General features: G+C 40.1%; 1 protein-coding gene across 1 annotated transcript in view; it reads left to right on the top strand.

Moving 5' to 3' along the window:
• The window catches only part of tnxbb (tenascin XBb), a 51,194-nt gene that overhangs the window by 24,916 nt on the left and 8,425 nt on the right, over nt 1-17,853 (top strand). Inside the window, exons 7-9 of the mRNA XM_079655635.1 lie at nt 11,629-11,782; nt 13,048-13,317; nt 14,310-17,527. Of these exons, the coding sequence (XP_079511761.1) occupies nt 11,629-11,782; nt 13,048-13,317; nt 14,310-17,527 (3,642 nt within the window). The remainder of the gene's footprint in view (nt 1-11,628; nt 11,783-13,047; nt 13,318-14,309; nt 17,528-17,853) is intronic.

Below are 17,853 nucleotides of genomic sequence, written 5' to 3'. Positions count from 1 at the left end.
AACCCACAGCAACACAGACAATATGGTCTTAACATGACCCAGCGGTCTAGTAGTTAATAAAAAACAATAATATCAAAACTAAATATTATTGCTAACTTTATTGTGAAATTCAAACTGAACGGTAAAAGAATAGTTTCCGGTCTATTCTGAGCCCGATCTCTGTAGATAAATAAAAATAAAGAACTATGACAGATGTGTAATATATTTAATGCAGCCGAACTATTTATTACAATGCATTCATGTGATGACTTTCAAAGAGTAAACCAAGCACTGCTGAATAAAGTATGATTTTATCTTTTACGGAAAAAAATTTTTTCATATGGAATGCAGTTGGAGGTCAACCAATCACAGAGCTTGAGAACTAATCACGGGGTTTGTCAAACATAGCACATGGTGTAGTGCTAAAAGATAGCTGGGGATTCTGGGTAGTTCTGCCATCCTTTACTCCGAAAAAATATTTGTTTCTCCGAATCGAAGGGGGAAAATACAAAAGCATTGCACACAATTTAAACCAATCAATGTTGTGTAATTAACAAGGATAATCTGGTGTTTTTTAGTCGATGAGTAGTGCAGATATCACTGTAAAATCAATCGACAGTAAGGGGAATACTTAGTTCCGGGTGTACAATTCTCCGTAATCCAATGTGTCGGCTGCCTTTAAAGGCAGCCGACACAAACGAATGCCGTGCTTCAGTGAGCGTCAAATCCCGCCGCAGATGGGAATACATTGCAATCAGTTGAAAGCTATTTGCGTCCCTTTATGAAGCTGAAGGAGCCTAGGAGCGTCACAACTGCATGCCACGGGACCCTGACCAAGCGTCGCTCCTGGACGTTTATGGAGTGAGAGTGTTAGCACCAAACTGACCCAAAACAGGAGTCCTCATGCTCTCCCCAATACAATATGTTCCTCAAAGTACCATTGTGTAAAACAAACATGAGTTATATAGACAAACATTCAAAGGTCAAATATATATTCATTAACATGAAATAGGTAGAGATTAAGAACACAACTTAAAAAGAAGTTCAGGTTAGAGTTGACAACTATAAGCCCTACCAGAAATGTTTTAAATAAAGTTGGTCGACTTTTGACTGATTGTCAATCTGATTTAGAGGCTATGAATAACCTATGTTTATATCCATGACGTGTATTTCTATCATTATATGGATGTTGATAATATTTCATGTTGGTTTAGCCACTGTTTGTGCTAATAGGTCAACACTGCAAACAGCCCGGTGCAGGAGACAGTTTACATGAGACATTCAGGGGGAGACAGAGCTGGATTCATGTTATGATGAGATGAATTTAGAGCCTACACAATGTTTAGTCTGTTGCTCTCTGAATCTTCCTTCTAATGAACCAAAGTAAACTTCTGACTCCATAGCAAGCAGCGGTTAGGATGATTGTAACTCGACAATTGAATATAGTTGAAGCATGACAGATGTGAGGTTTTCTTAGAATTTAAAACGGTTCCGTCTCACTGGGATGAACTCAGTCACATGGAGGACATAAACACCTCATCTCCTTTCTTTCATTTCCTACATCGCTTCACTAGGACCAGATTTTATATGTATTTCCGTTCCTCCTCCAGGAGCCTAAACAGATCATTGAACAGCAGGAGTGGGTGTGTTATTAGTGACAGCGTTAGCATCACACCATCACTCTCACTGTGCTGTGAAACAAACACATGGTCGCTAGGCAACACTGTCTCTTTAAGAGCGGACCCCTCACTCAGGAGACAGATTCACAACACTGTTGGAGGAAGTATTTACATCCTTTACATAAGTACAAGTATGAACACTGTAGTTAATATTATGTAACTCTGTTTTGGCTTCTATCTTATGAAGTGAGGAAGCTCCACCTAACCTCATGTGGCTAAGAAAAGTAAAAGTCGCTTCCAAAATGGAGCGACTGTAGATTCAACAAGTACCCGTATCCATAAAGCACACTTTAGTTCTGTTAAGCCCCGAGCCTGTTTTTCAGGCCTCAGGCTCGAAAATGACATTCCCAGAACAAGTGACTATAACTTCACTTCTACAAGGGGTCAATTAATAATCTTTGTTCTCAAAGCAATGATAAACCTGTCAGTTGGATCTAGAAAAGTCAGAATCAATATAGATTATTTGTATTTTAAAGTAAAAAAAAAAAAGAATTACTCATAGTGAAAACTACCCTTGAATGATAGGATAGTAGAATAAAAGCTTTAGGAATCCAAACTACAACATATACTAAGTACCCTGTATCAAGATTGATGCAATACAATTGATATTTGACCTTTTTAGAGAGATTTACAACAAAAAAAACACTTCTGGGGTCATTTGGACGGATTTTCCATATCTCTGGCCGCCCTCGGTTGATTTTGATGATTGACAACTCTTTTTAACCGTTAGAGCCAATAGAATCGAGCAGAAGTCCTTAAAATCCATCCAAACATTACCCATTGGTGAATTAGAGTGATGCGTAGCCAGAATGCCTAAAACCGGAGGCTGTCATACAGACTCTGATAACTATCATATAGAGAGGTGAAGTCGCTCCCTTTCCGGTGGATCTCCATGGGACCTTATTTCGGAAAAATTATGTATTGAAGTCAATGGAGAGAGAAAAGTTGTCTTACGATCCCGTTTGAATTGTGCAATGAATTAAACATATGATGTTTATCAATTTAAAAGATAATTTTGCAAATAAAAAAAAAAACGTTTTGCCGTAAAGACTTTTTTTGTGTGAAAGCGCTCAATGAACTACATCTCTGGTCTCGCACAACAACACACGTCACCAAGATGGCCGTCACTACTGTCTTGCCAAACAAGTGATTGACTACCCTCACTATCACCATAATGAAACACGTCCAGAAGAATGTCATGCAAAGCTGCTTGCCTGCCTGCCTTCGATTCTCCCTGAACTGCCTGATTTTTTTAATGTTCAATGTTAACCATTTGTGCAGATAGCATGAAGTAGAAAAGATCACCGATGCTAATGTAGCGTTAGCGTTAGCATTTCTCCCCCGGGGGCATCCGGGCTTAAACGGTGTATTATAGAATGATCACACCGGTGACAGTACTCTTCAAAGGGTTCACGAAATGCGACTACTACTCTTACTGTTTAACATTGTGGCTTACCTAATGTTACTTAATGTTAAAAGTCCCATGTCATGCTTTTCCGTTTATTACCTATCCTCTTGTGTGTTATGAAGGTTTTTATGCATGTAAACGGTCTGCAGAGTCACAAACCCTCAAAGTACACCCTGGAGCGAGTAAAACTCTCAAATACCTCCCATAACGCCTCGTTGGAGATTTCTCATTTTCCATTGTTTGCTTCCTGGGTTCTGTGACGTGTGAGCACCCAAATCAACAACAAATGACCGGATTGGCCCAAATAGACTAATCCGCGGAGCACCTCACACACCGGGATCCCTTGGCTAACTAACAGGGAGTCCCCATTGACTTGCATAGAGCTCTCTGAACGCTGGTAATAGACGAGTTGGGATCGCGGAGAAATGCTCTCCGCAGACCCATTCTCAGAGCGTTATAAACCTTTTTCTTGCTCAATATCAAGCCACACCTATTGTTTTTACTTCGGCTGTGAGTGTTTGTGTGTGCTCAGGAAGAGTTTTGCTGTGTCTCGCTGTATCGCCGACCCAGAAACCTGTCCGCTCCTCGCAGCAGCAGCCTCGCAACACACCAGGCCGATTATCGCGTCGGTGGGCGTCAGGCCGACGATGATCGTCGACAGGCCCTACTCAGATTCAGCCCGGCCGAAAACCGTCGGCAGTCCGCCAAAAGAAGTCACTCTGATTGGCTGTTAAGCTAGCGAATCAGTACATGAAAAGCGAAACGGATGTGAGGGACCCAAACAAACTATTAAGAAGGCAAATCTGAGATTTAATTTAACTCCAACTCTCGACTCATGAGCTTCTCGTTGTAGAGTGAAAATGGAACGCACACGCTATTTGTTGTTTGTTTATATCACGCAGTCTGTTCTTCTTCTCTCGGTTATCGAATACACACTACCGCCGCCTGCTGGTAAGGAGAGTTATTGCCACTTATGCATGCGTAGTTCGTACGTGCTTTTTGGCCGTCGGCTGAAGTCTTTGTGGTGTGTTCCAGTGCGACACATGGCTAAAACGCAGAGATGCGAGGCGACGCAACAGTCGGGGGTCCGTCTGTGTTAGTTCTTTGTTGTCAGATTGGTGAGTCCGGGCCTTAAGGCTTTAATGCTAACTAAAGTGCTTGCTAGTTAGCTAGCTAATCCACTCCACTCCTGGTCCTTTCATCAGATGGGAAGCGAAAGAACGAGCAAGACCCATTGCTGGTATGATTACAACCTGGTACAAAGCACACAGGCATCTTGTTAAAGTTATCTTATCTTAGCTATCTCTTATATTTAGTGGAGGAAAACAAGTATGACATCAGTTATGATGTCACTTACGCAACTCTGGGACTTTTTTGATATGGAAATGATTTTTTAAGATTGACAAACATCATATGTGTAATTCATGGCACAATTCAAACGGGATCGAAAGATACGTTTTCTATCGCCATTGACTTCAATACATAATCTTTTCGAAATAGGGTCCCATGAGGTCCACCGGAAAGGGAGGGACTTTGCTTCTCTATATGAAAACTCTGTTATTGACATAAATATGAAGATGGATTATCAGTAATCATTTCAGACACATTGGATTAACCTATGGATTAACCTTCAGCAGCGTTTTGGTCGTTTTAATGCCATTGAACGCAATTTTTGATCAGAAACAGCAAAAGGTAAGACATGTCTCCCGTGTTTGCTCTGCAAAGCTACGTTGTGTGATGTCTGGGTTTGCTTCCCTTGTCGCAAGTTTTGATCGCTCATGATGATACTTATATTTCTAGAATCTGTGGAATCTCAGCTGATATCTTGTTTGTGCAGATCCGATAAGTAATAAAGGTCTTTTACCGTGATTTCTGTGCTAAGTGCATTCTCATTTTTCCGCTCAGGGCTAAAAGAAGCTTGGTATTACCCTTGTGTTTCGTTAAAACAGCTAAATTTTTTTAATTTTGTCTGATAGCTGAGTTTCTTCCCACTAAGTGGGTATGACACATTCATCATTTTTTTAATGTTAAGAAGCCCTCAGACGCTGTTTCTTGCAAGATGTTGTGTTTTGCCCCCGCCCGCGTGGCCGTGGGGCTTAACTGGTTTTAAAGGTCACCTATTATGCAATATACACTTTTTCACGTCTTTTACACATAAATATATGTCCCCTCTGTGTAAAGAGACTATAAAGTTATATCCATCTGTATAAAAACCTTTCTGAAAATGAGCGGATCAGATTTTGGCAACTTTGTGATTTCACAATGTTTTGGGTTTTGTAACCATTAGCCAATAACCCCCCCCACCCACTTATCACCTGATTCTCCTCGTAGTGCACCGTTTTGTTTTTTTAACTAATGATCTCTTGGAGGGGCGTGGCCAGCAGCAGCTCAGGGGATTATGGGATGCTACAATGATCTGTTTGGTATTTCAGCGTAACACATCAGAGACATGTTTTGTACATATCTGAGACCTATAATATATTGTGAGAAAGAGTATAATAGGGGACCTTTAAGACCCGCCTCCAATCTCCACGCTTTTGACTTCCAGACCCTAATGATTTAAATGAGGGCTAAAGAAATTGGTTCTGGATACGCTCATTGGCAGACGTCTCTTTTTCAATATAAAGCAATTGGCAAAAAAATGTTTGTCCCAACTTAACGTAAGTGTAGTTACACAGTTTGGCCACTGCGCACATTTTCTTCAATGACTGCCGCACTTCCTGGTAGCTTAGTCCACCAGTCCTTGTCGCAAATATTTGTAGTGGCCAAACGGTGGAACTACAACTACCATGTTAGTAAAGTGGAGTCATTGAAGTCGATTGCATGCTGTAATTGCCACGTGAGGCTGACCATGATCATCAATTACACTTTTAAATACAGACTCCTGCATTTTCTTTGCATGCATTTTGTGCATTAACCATTATGTACTGTATACTTTAGCCCCATATAAACCTCTGCTTCACATGTCCATTGGTTCGTCCTCAAACATGTGTGATCAATCAGCAGTTTTTAAAGTCGAAAATGACTAATTGCGTCAGCATTTGTGAGAGTCGTGTTAAGGAGAGAGAATGGCCCGGCGAACACAGAAAACACTTTCTAAATCAATCAGAATAAAACTGTCCCCGACATGAAGAGAAACCAAATCACTGCGATCACCGAGAAGGAAGTGACAAAGGAAATAATAGTGCTGTAACTGAGTACATTGTAAATTGTACTCAGGCGTTCTACTTCTACCTTGGTATTATCTTGAATGCAGAACTTTTACCTGAACTACTACTTTTACCTGTAATGTGTGCCTGCAACTAAAACATTGGAATTTGCTTTTGTAAGTGTTTTGCCTTGGCACACATTTAAGAAATGTTTAAAACCTGACAAACCATTTTTCTGAAGTGGAAGGGACATTAACAATTGATGAAAGTGAGATTCTTCATGTGATCCAAACATTTCGAATTTGAACTGTTAATCAATTTCCAAAGTCCATTTAAAGACTTCACATTAATCAGACCAACAATGTAGCATTCCCTTATCATAAAATAATATATAGGCTCAAATGAGAAGATATCAGATTAGATAAGATTAGACTTTATTGATCTGAGATTGGGAAATAGTTTTGATACAGCCAGAGGTGGGAGAAGTACTCAGATCTAGTACTTGAGTAAAAGTAGAAGTACTCAGATCTTTTACTTGAGTAAAAGTAGAAGTACCAGAATGTAGGACTACTCTGTTACAGTAAAAGTCCTGCATTCAAAATGTTTCTAAAGTAAAAGTACTAAAGTATTATCATCAACATATAGTTAAAGTAAAAGTAGTCATTGTGCAGATTGATCCATTTCAGAATAATATATATGATATGTTTTATAATGATTGATCATTAAAGTGTTCTCAAAGCTGGTAAAGGTGCAGCTAGTTTGAATGACTTTTTATACTGCAGGGTAGCTTGTGAATTTACTCCAGGTGGAACTATAGTCTGATTTAACACTTGATTAGATTTCACATCATTCATCCACATCTGTAAAGTAACTAAAGGTATTCAATACATGTAGTGGAGTAAAAGTACACATTTTACCTCTGAACTGTAGTGTAGTAGAAGTACAAATTATCATTAAATGGAAATACTCAAGTAAAATACAAATACTTCAACATTTTACTTAAGTACAGTACATGAGTAAATGTACTTAGTTACGTTACACCTCTGGTTACAGCAGCATGTAAACAAGACATTGCACATTAATTAAAAGTAGTCATATTGACATACCAACAGCAGAAAGATAAATATCAGTAGAGTATTGATGGTAAAAGGTAGGGAAAGTCAAAGAAAAGTCCCGTAAAGTTGGGTAAAGAACAGAGAAACTAGAGAAACTGTAAAACTGGGAGCTCTCTGTGAAGTTAATGAACTTTTTTCCCGACTGGTTGGACGAGGACAGCACAGAAGACAAGAGAACAAAGAGAAGCTACAGATGAAAGTCAGACGGTTGTAAGTGATCAGAATGAAGGCAGAAGAGCAGTCAGTGAATGAAAGGAGCGCTGGGAGGTGTAGAGAAAAATATGCAGATGTGGGATGCTTGTTGCTACGGAAACCTGTAAACACTGTCAAAAACATGGCGACTGCCAGGGGGATGATGACATCAGCAGTGGCCCACAGCTGTGACACAGAGATTTGGGGGGGTGGACAAGGATGTATACCAGACGAGCAGATAAACAGCAGAATGTCACAACAATAACAACACGGATTAGTCTTTATTTTCAACATGCTGCAAGGTGGAAATCATGTTTTATGTTCAAGTGGTTTATGAATCACGTTTAATCAGATAAATAATTGTTGTTTTCAGTCCAGATGATTCCTAAAAATAGATGTTCACTTCTTAATCTACAGACGTACACCAGTCACAGGCTCAGTATCTCAGGAGCTGCAAACAATTATTATTTATTGTTTATTTTGAGGATAATGCCTTAATCGTTTGCACTTAAAATGTTCAGAAATGTTTCCAACAGAGGTTTCCAGAGCCAATGTTGGCATCTTAAAATGACTGGTTTGTTTGTAATTCAGATTAATTTAGTTTGTGATCATATTAAACAAAAAAGATGGAGAGTATTTTACTTTAAACAATCATTTATCACTATCCAAATAGGTTGAGTCATGTTGGTCTGCAAATCCATTCACCTTTTTTTTATTCTGTTATTCTAATCATTTAACTATATCATTTAACAATTACTTTGAATTATTTCAGTAAAATGTCAGGATTATAGTAAAATGTTATTTTTTATTATATTGTAAATTATATTTATTTACAACTGTTACACAATAACAGCAAAAGGAACAGTGGGTAATTTAATAAAGAAAGTAACTACAACAGAAATATAACTAAGTCAATCATCAATAATTAAAGGGGCACAGCACCTCTTTTCACCCTCTGTCTGAAACCATGGCCGGAACACATGGATTGTAGCCTCTACAGATCATTTACATGCACTAAAACCTATAGAACGCACTAGGAGAGGGACAACTCCAAAAAGCATAATAGGGCCTCTTTAAGCTTCTATCCTCTATGCTACTCCAGTTAGACCTCATTGTGTCCAGAATGAACTGTGGTCCCTGAACGCCCCTCAGAAGCACCACAGAGACCAGACTTGTTTTAAAGCGTATCAATAACGTATTAGACTTTCAGTTTGTATTATGTCACCCTCATTCACATGGACAGGGATGAAAGCTGATCCGGCACGACCTCTGAGGCTCCATAGCAACCAGCTGTGTTGCGTTTACTGTACAACACGGTATCCATTCATTAAAAAAACACCAGCGCCGTTCTCACATTTTAGAAACTGGTGAGTAAGCTTTTAAATGATGGGAAGTTTCCGGCTTTCAAACAAATAAAGGGAATAATAAAAAGAACGTTGAGCAGCATGAACGGGAATGACCAATTGGGAATCAATGAAAACACCGAACACAGTCACGATAGAGTCTGTAATGACAGACTGGCAAGAATTATTTATAATTTCTCTATCATGTATTTGGTTTTCTAATCAGATTTTTAAGAACTTTTTGAAAGTCTTTGAATAATAATAATATATATTTGCATAATAATCTCCCCTTGGCATGTTTGCAAAAATACTTATTTGTTTCCTTGCAGAGTTACCTTAGCTATGATGATGCCGGAAGCTACATCCAGCAGCTGGTTAGCTTAGATTAGTTTAGCATAATCAGGAAACAGGACAAAACTGCTAGCCCTGCTCTAAGCGAAATAGAAGTCAATCAACCAATTCTTCCAAAAGTCAATTCATTACATGGATATTTTTGTTGTAATCTGCACGAATAAAGTGTAACGACATGTTCAAAAAAACATTCTACAAACAAGCTCAAAGAAATAGCTGCTGTCAGCTGCTACACTGCAAAAAAGGAATCTTAAGAAAGTAAAAACAAATTGTTTTTGGGAAACAATTCTTATTTTTCGTCTAAAAAGTCAAATTATCTTTTTAAGAATGTTTTGCTTAAGAAAAGTATTCTTACTTTGAGAAAATAATTCTTACTTTTTCTTATTAAAAAATGCTATCTTATATTGAGCTAGACCAGTGACAAGTTACAGCATTGGTTTGCATAAATTCCCGGCATGGAACAGATTAATCTTTTTCTTATTTTAAGAAATAAATCATCAAGCAACTTCTCAATTTAAGAATCTGATGAAATGACACCAATTTTACATTTCATATATATTTATTCACTGTCGAGAGCTGTTCACTTTTCACATTGCCATTGAGACAACTGTGGTGTGGTGCAACACACACATACCAAAAATACAAGTAGAAGTATTGCACGGCACTCATTGATCAAAATTGAAAACAGTTTAAAATGACCATGCAATGTTGTTAAATGTGTTCATGTTTGAATAAAAAAAAGTCTAAATAGAAGAATGTTTCTGCTGTCTTAATTTAAGACAAATGCAATTATATAGAGGCGTGTGGCGCAGTGGACTAGTGCATTGGTGTTCGGATCTGGGGAGCACAGGTTCAAACCCCACTGCAGTCAGCATGTTGTTGTGTCCCTGAGACACTTCACCCCAAATTGCTCCTGTGGGGATTGTCAACAGTATTGAGTATGTAAGTCACTTTGGATAAAAGCGTATAACATGTAATGCAATGTAATATATTATGCCAATTCAAGAATGTAATTCTTAATTTAAGATTTACATTCTAAGTTTAAGACAAAGAAAAAGTCAAATCCAATGATTCTTATTGTAAGCTTTCTTTGCTAATAGAAATCTTAATTTAAGAAATACATTCTTAGTCAACTCAAACACACTAAATGTGAAGCTATTCTTTCTTAAATAATTCAGGGATCATTGCTTGTAATAAGCAAAATGTGCTTACATTTTTTTGTCTAGTTTCAAGGCCCATTACGTTCCTTCAGTAGCTAGATTTTAGTTTTAAGAATTTTAGCCAAGCAAATGTGGCTCCCCCCATTGGCAGATTGTTTTGCTTGATACAGGAAAATCTGACTTGATTCAAGAATATTTTTGCTTGTTTCTGGAAGGGCTGTTTTTGCAGTGTACTGGCCATCATTCTGTAATAAAAAAATTAAAAAAAATCCTTTAATTGACTTTCATTTCTTTGAACAATCCTTTGCATTTTCTTTGCATGTTGGACAGAGGAGTCTCTTAACTGTAAATCGAAACACAAAAAATCTTTCTGCAGCATTTCACCGGTTTATTTTTAGAAAATCAGATCTTATATTGGCTTCATGGTCCCTTCAGGGTCTAGCAGTCACTGAATAATGTCAACATTCAATCAAATACGATAAGCAACAGTAAGAACACTTTCAAGTTTGTTTCCCTCAGGATTGTTTCAGATCAGCTCCAGTGATTTCAGATTTTGGAAACTCACGCAAGTAGAAACACATCAAAACGGCTGTCCACACACACATGACGCCCCGCGGTCAGCACAGTGTTTCCACTCTTCCAGCACCTTAACGAAGATGAGAATTTCCCCAAATCTGTGGCGGAAAATGTAAGGCGGAGCCTCTCATATGACGCACACCTGCACACTTGCTAGCCTGTTCCACTCTTCGTTTTCTGAATGCCAGGAAGGATTCTTGCCTAGCTTCTGAAGGAAGTGACTCGGAAGACATGTGCTACCAAGCAAGCATCCACGCGATTGAGAAACGGTCACTGTGTGTGTTGTAATCCAAGCTTCTCTCTGTTTTATTTTGGTAGCCAAACTGGCTAGTTTATTGCCACCCCTCTGCACTGTGCTCATACAGTATGTGGTTTAATGCTAATATCCATCCGGATCTATTGTTGCGTTTAGCTATTGAATCTGAGCTCTGTCGGCAGAGTTAGCAGTGTTAGCAACGTTAGCACAGATATCTGCTCTGTCATCAGAGGTCAAAGCCTTGTACAGGCATCCCTGCCCTGATTCGATTAAAGAATAAAAGAATGACGAGTATTTGATCCTGCTTTGTTTTGTGCTGGACCACAACATATCAGTCTTACCAGTAGTCAGTGGACCTCAAAGGATGATCCATGCAGATTTAAACCGACTGTCATGTGTTTTGTTTCTTCTGTCTTACAGAAGGAGAGTGAGCAGCAGATCAGTGTGCAGGTGGGGGGCGGCCTGACCTCCTTCACCCAGACGGGCCTGGCAGCCGGTCAGGAGTACACCGTCAGCATGAGCGGAGAGATGGAGGGCAGGAGGGGGGCTGAAAGGACGGCGCAGTTCGTGACCCGTGAGCTTTCTATACTTATTCGTCCTTTATTATATCAAAATCCCATTACTTTTCAACACAGGGATGGCAAAGCTGTGGATATCCAAATAACAGGGCTTAGAATGGAATTCCTGTTTGCACATATCAATAAGCAATACGTTGTTTGTACACTTTTCGATAAAAATCATTATCAGTCCATTTGAATAGTGTCTTGAAATGATCCTGTCATTTTACTTAATTGGCTGATCTGCATAAATAATTGTGAGCATTAAAGTAGTGTAGCATGACTTAAAGAGCAGTTTCAGATACTGTTCTTCATATCTCAAGGAAAAGATGAAGGCTTCAGCCTCAATACAAAACAAATTGGTTTCATTATGTGAAAAAACCCCATTCATCAAATATGGCCGATGCTGGAATCATGAATGTATTGCAGTTGACAATGATGCTTTAAAATGTAAAACCAGACAGTTGAGTAACGTTTCTGGTAAAGAAAAACAAAAAGAGATTCTTACAAAAAGATTGGTCTCATCAGTGGCTCATATTGCCAAACTGGCAGAGAGAGTTTAAACATTTCCCTCTCACTGCCCTTCCTGGGAAAGGTGTCATCTGTGGCAGCTCTGGTGTTAGTGTTAGTTTAAAGGGGACCTATCATGCAAAATGCACTTTTGTACGTCTTTTATACATGAATATATGTCTCCGGTGTTCCAGGGAACTCACCAAGTGTCAGAAAACACAACCCTCTCTATTTTCCTCCATACCCAAATCTCTTAAAAAGGGGCTGCAACGGATCTGATACGGACTGATCCAGATTTGAACACTTCTGTGACTTCACAGAAGTGGCGCTACGGCTATTGGGCCAACTCCACCAATCAGGAGGAGACAGCCACGGGCATTGCCGTTCGAAAGCGCTGGAGACGCAGTAGTACATATGCCAGGCCTGTAGATGGTGCTGTTCTCACAGAATCAGCCCATGCAAAGACAGTGTTAAATTGAGCGAAATGAGGAATGGCTAAAATGCATGATCTGTTTGTTATTTTGAAAGATAAAAAGTATAAATATGCCTTATATAGGTATGGTCCTACACTATATTATTCAAATATAGCATGATAGGTCCACTTTAAGAAAGTTAAGAGCAGGAAATGTTCTGATCCAAGTCTGCTGGGTGAATTAAATAGTGCACAGGTGGATGTGTGTGTGCCTGCTTTTCTATATGGATTCACTTAAAGGCAATATGATGAAATGAGGCTCAAGATGTGTCTTTTATTCTTATTTGTCTTCATCTTCAGTCATCTCCGGTCCTACTAATCTCAGAGTCGTCAAAACAACCTCCACTACTGCAGTGGTCCAATGGGAGCATTCGCAGGGTGAGATTGACAGGTACCGTTTGACCGTCACGCCCAGCGACGGAGAAGGAAGGAGTCAAGAGTCGACCATCCCACCTGGTCAAGACTCCGCCCACATTGAGCAGCTGGAGGCGGGGCGTTTGTATGACATCATACTCGAAGCTGAGAAGGGCACGAGTCGGAGCAAACCAGCAACCACTCAGGTTACCCCGGGTGAGTACCAAAAAAAATTTGATCTGAACGCTTTGGTTTGATTTAAGACAGCTTTGACTATAAGATTAGGTCCTCTTTCCTGAAAGAAGTTTATTTATTTCAAGGATAAAATATTTCAGATCGCTGAAACCTTATAACACTGTTGGATATAGCCAAAAAGTAATGCACACTTTTCTCTTATTGTTTTAAGAAAAGCACTTTTAGCACTTTTAGAAAATTATTGCGCCGTTTTGGAAATCTATATTTGTGATGTGTTTTTAAAGATTAGCGTGAGGAACTAAAGGGCTAAAGCCACATACAGGAAGTTTAAAGTATTGAAACACAGACTAAACATTTTTTGTTTTTGTTGGCTTTCTAAACACCAGACATATTTAAAGTGTTAAACTTGGTCGTGATGTCTTTTTAAGATCCCCAAAACCAGCTACTTTCCTGTGTACTTCGACCTTGCTTGAACTCATTGTGAGCAAGTCAACTGTTTCTCTTCCAGATGTAAACAGGTGAAAACAGACTCGGTTCAGCTTATTTAAACTTTATGTGTCCAGACACCTCGTTATTCAACATAACACATCATTGAAAACACACTGTCGAGGAGCGACAGTAAAAGTTAATGAAGCAAGGTGCAGCCTCAACTCTCCACCCGCTAAGATAATGAGTTTCAGAAGAACACTATCTGTAAAATGCTCCTTTTTTTTCTGATTTCTTCCAGGATATTTCCCTCTCTACAGTGGCACAGGCACCATGTTGAATACATCTGTCCAAACTTAACATTATTCATATTTCAATGTTTTCCTTGCAGGTTCTACATGGATCGCACTGCCCTGAAATGTTTGCATAATAACTGACAAATTACTTGCAATAGGGTTTCCATAAAATCAGCGTAATGCATATTAAAACTACTTTTCTTCCTTTATTAGACTTCTGGAATGTTAAGAACAGCAGCATATGATGTCCCTAACACTGAATCCAGATGCTAACTTCCTTTACATCTTTAGGGAAGACATTACCAAGGGTTTCCATGGCAGCTTTGACCATGCGAGTTACACAAGCACCTGGACAAGATGTTGGAGACAGTCACCGTGAGGTCAACCCTCTGCCTGAGGTTAAAGCCTTTGACCAACAGAAGAGCAGAGAGGATGGAAGTGAGGCTGACTCTTTAATAGACAGAGCTTTTGATGGGCCTAACAGCGACTATACAACCTCTGTGACTGCAAGAACTAAACCTCTGCTCAACAGGAAGGTGGCAATAAATGGAACCAGACCATTATTGTACAGAAGGCCAAATGTCTCAGGCCCTTTCCGTTTCAACACAACCAGAGTTGTGCCTGGATGGAGAAAGGATCCTTTGAAAAAAAACCTTGTTGGTCGGAAGATGAAAGCACCAATAGTACCCACAAAACCTAAACCAGATGTCCCCACTATAGGAGAAAGGACAGAGGCAGAGCTGAGTGTAGAGGCATCAAGCACTGAGAGGAAGGATGACAAGTATCCAGCTATGATGTCTGGGAGTACTTCACATACAAACAGACAAAGTAGCTCCGAGGAACCAACTGCTGCCGTCGGCTCCAAAGAGCAACCAGATGTTGGCATGGCTGGCAAAGGAACTGACACTGCGTTAGTGTCTCCAGAGCCAACTGGGATTGTTCAAAGCCAAGAGAAGAAATGTCTCAACAAAGTTAAGGTGACACACATTAGATTACCCCATCGGGGCAAAGGCAGCCGGTTTAGAGAGGATGGAACAATACTGGAAGGAAAGACAGCGGTTTCAGATCAAAGTTCCTTTGAAACAGACAGAAAGTCTGCAGAGACAAACATTGCTTATTCACAAGATCCTTTAAATAAACTTCTGACTGACACTTTTGATAATTTGAATATCACAACGTTTTCTGTTCACCTGTCCAAATCACCAGACCTCTCTGCTAATGCAGAAACAGTGAGGAAGCAGATTATAAGTGGACTGAAGCCATTGTTGTCATCATCACATTCATCAAACTCACAATCAACGTCAAATGCATCACCATTTTTACATTCTTTGACTTCTAAATCATTATCACGATCTTCATCATCATCATCATCATCATCATCATCATTAGATCAGTCTTCAGCTGCACGGTCATCATTGCCATCATCACCATTATCACCATCATCCCGATCCTCTTTAGCTCCATCGTCCTCAACAGCAGCACCATCATCATCACTAGCATTGTTAATCTCATCTTCACCCTCTTCCTTACCTTTACCATCTTCATCACAACCATCATTATCGCTTCCTCCTTCATCGTCCTCCCTTTCCAGCTCAGATACAGGTTCAGTTGGAAGCAAAGAACGAGATGTTGATTACAGAAGAATTGTTGCTGACGTCACATCCCATGAAGACAGAAAACCATCACCTTCAGGAAAAGGTGCCGTTCCACTTTTCCAGCTCATCCCTGGAAAAAATGGATATGTACGTCGCCGACACCCAAAGTTTGGATTGCTACAGAACAAAACCCATCCAATCATGAGAATTCCTCCCCGTTCCCTTCCTCATTTGAACCTCATACCTAGGAGAGAGACAGAAACCAGACATGAATCAACAAGTGAAATATCATCGTCACCTTCTTCATCTCCTTCAGGGGAACCGTCCTCATTTGAGGAAACTGCACCAGTGAGGGATACCAGTGGAGACAAAAATGGATCAAATACACATGCTTCCTATGGAGACGAACAAAACCAGAAAAAGGTGCCAACAGAAAGAGAACAAATCCCCCTTCGCCGTATTCCTCCAAAGGGGGGATACATGCGACGTCCAAACTTTGGATCTCTACAGAACCGGACTCGTCCATATTCGAGGCGGCTGCCTCCCCCCTCTCGATCTTTAAAGCCTGCACCAGAAACCAGGAGAGAGCAGGTGTCCTCCACTAAATTCCCAGCCACACCATCACCTCTTGTTTCCAAAGAACCATATCCAGCTGAAGGTACAGGGCCAGTTGAAGAGGACATTGAACAAAAAGGTACAAGTATTTCCCATGAGTTCAATCATACCCTCAGAAGAAGTGGACTGCCTTCCTCCCATCGCCAACCCACCAAAATTGGTCACTTACGTCAGCCACAACTGAATGCTGGACGTTTCCAAAACATAACCCGCACAAACCTGAGACCACTTCAAAATCCACATAGAGGTTCCATGTCTAAGGCTTTCCCAACCAGGAAGATAAATGGACGTGTACATTTTGGAGGTCAAATTAGACCATTAGGAGAAAAAGATACTGAAGGGGCAAATAAAGGTACACACATTGATGGCCATGACACAACCGTCAGCACACAGGTCAAGAAACTAAAAGGGGGTGAAAATGCTCCAATCCAAAGCCCCCCAGATTCAAATTCTGACACTGGTGCAAATAAAGAGAGAGTCAATACTGGCATAAATATTAGCGATGCAAGTGGAGGAAAACCAGCAATCACACAAACTTCCACTGATTCACGACTTGGAGCCCCAGAACCAGGCGCACTGCCAAAGGGACAGCCACCAACAAGGAGAATGATAGCACAGCATCACACCCCGATAAGACACTACCACAGTGGAAGCATAAGGAAAGAGGACAAAATAAATAATTCTGGGAAAATGTTGTTCAACAGTCAACCTGACCAGACACGAAGTGTTGATCTTAGACAATCGATGGGATCAGATGGTTCTTCTTCTGGAGTTTTGAGGGAACCTCTGGACTATGTGGGAGTGACAAACCGGACTTCAAGTGGATTTTCGCTCACATGGGACTCCCCGGGAGAGAAGTACAAAAACTTTGTTGTGACAAGTAAAGATGTTGGTAAGGATGAAGCGCCAAAGCCGAAGAGCACTAACATGGATTCAGAAGACAACTCGGAGAAAGAGTTTGACAATAAAGAGGAAGAAGCAAAGTATGAACAAACTAATACATCAGAATCAGAAAATGGAAGAAGTAAAGATGAAAATAGAGTACCTGAAAGTGTTTCTACACCAGATCCACAGAACAGAAGCGGCACAGGATCCAAGCCTGTTACAGGAAGTATCACGTCCTTCAAAAAAGTTCTTCCTGGTTCATCTCGCTTCTTCCAGTTTGAGGATCTGCCTCCTCAGACCGAATACACGGTGACCTTGCTTGGAAAGGGTCCCGGCCTTCTGTCCAGACTGCACAAGGTTGTCATCAGCACAGGTACAAGCTATTGTGACAGTAGAGCAACTTTGTTTATTACTGCACAATAATACAACATTACCGTCAATGTTGAAGTCCTCTGCAGAAAACTATTTTCTTCACCTTAAAACTCAAGACTCTTCACTCACCCATCCTAAATCTTTACTGCGCCAAACATCTTGGGCTGATTCAAACAAAAATGTATTTGTCAACTCATTGTCCCTTGTGTTAAGTATGCCTGGAAATGTTGTGCTTCCTCCATGTTGATTTCAAGAGCTCATTTCCTGTGGTGCTCTTGAAAACTGTAAGCTTGGGTTGTACGGTTTCATGGCACGTATTTAATCCTTAAAGGAATTTTCCCCCCTTTGTATGGTTATTTGCATCAACT

This window comes from Notothenia rossii (genome assembly GCF_949606895.1).
Source record: "Notothenia rossii genome assembly, chromosome: 10".
Lineage (NCBI taxonomy): Eukaryota > Metazoa > Chordata > Actinopteri > Perciformes > Nototheniidae > Notothenia > Notothenia rossii.
Note: the sequence above shows the minus strand (reverse complement) of the source record. Positions and strands in the feature narration are given on the sequence as shown.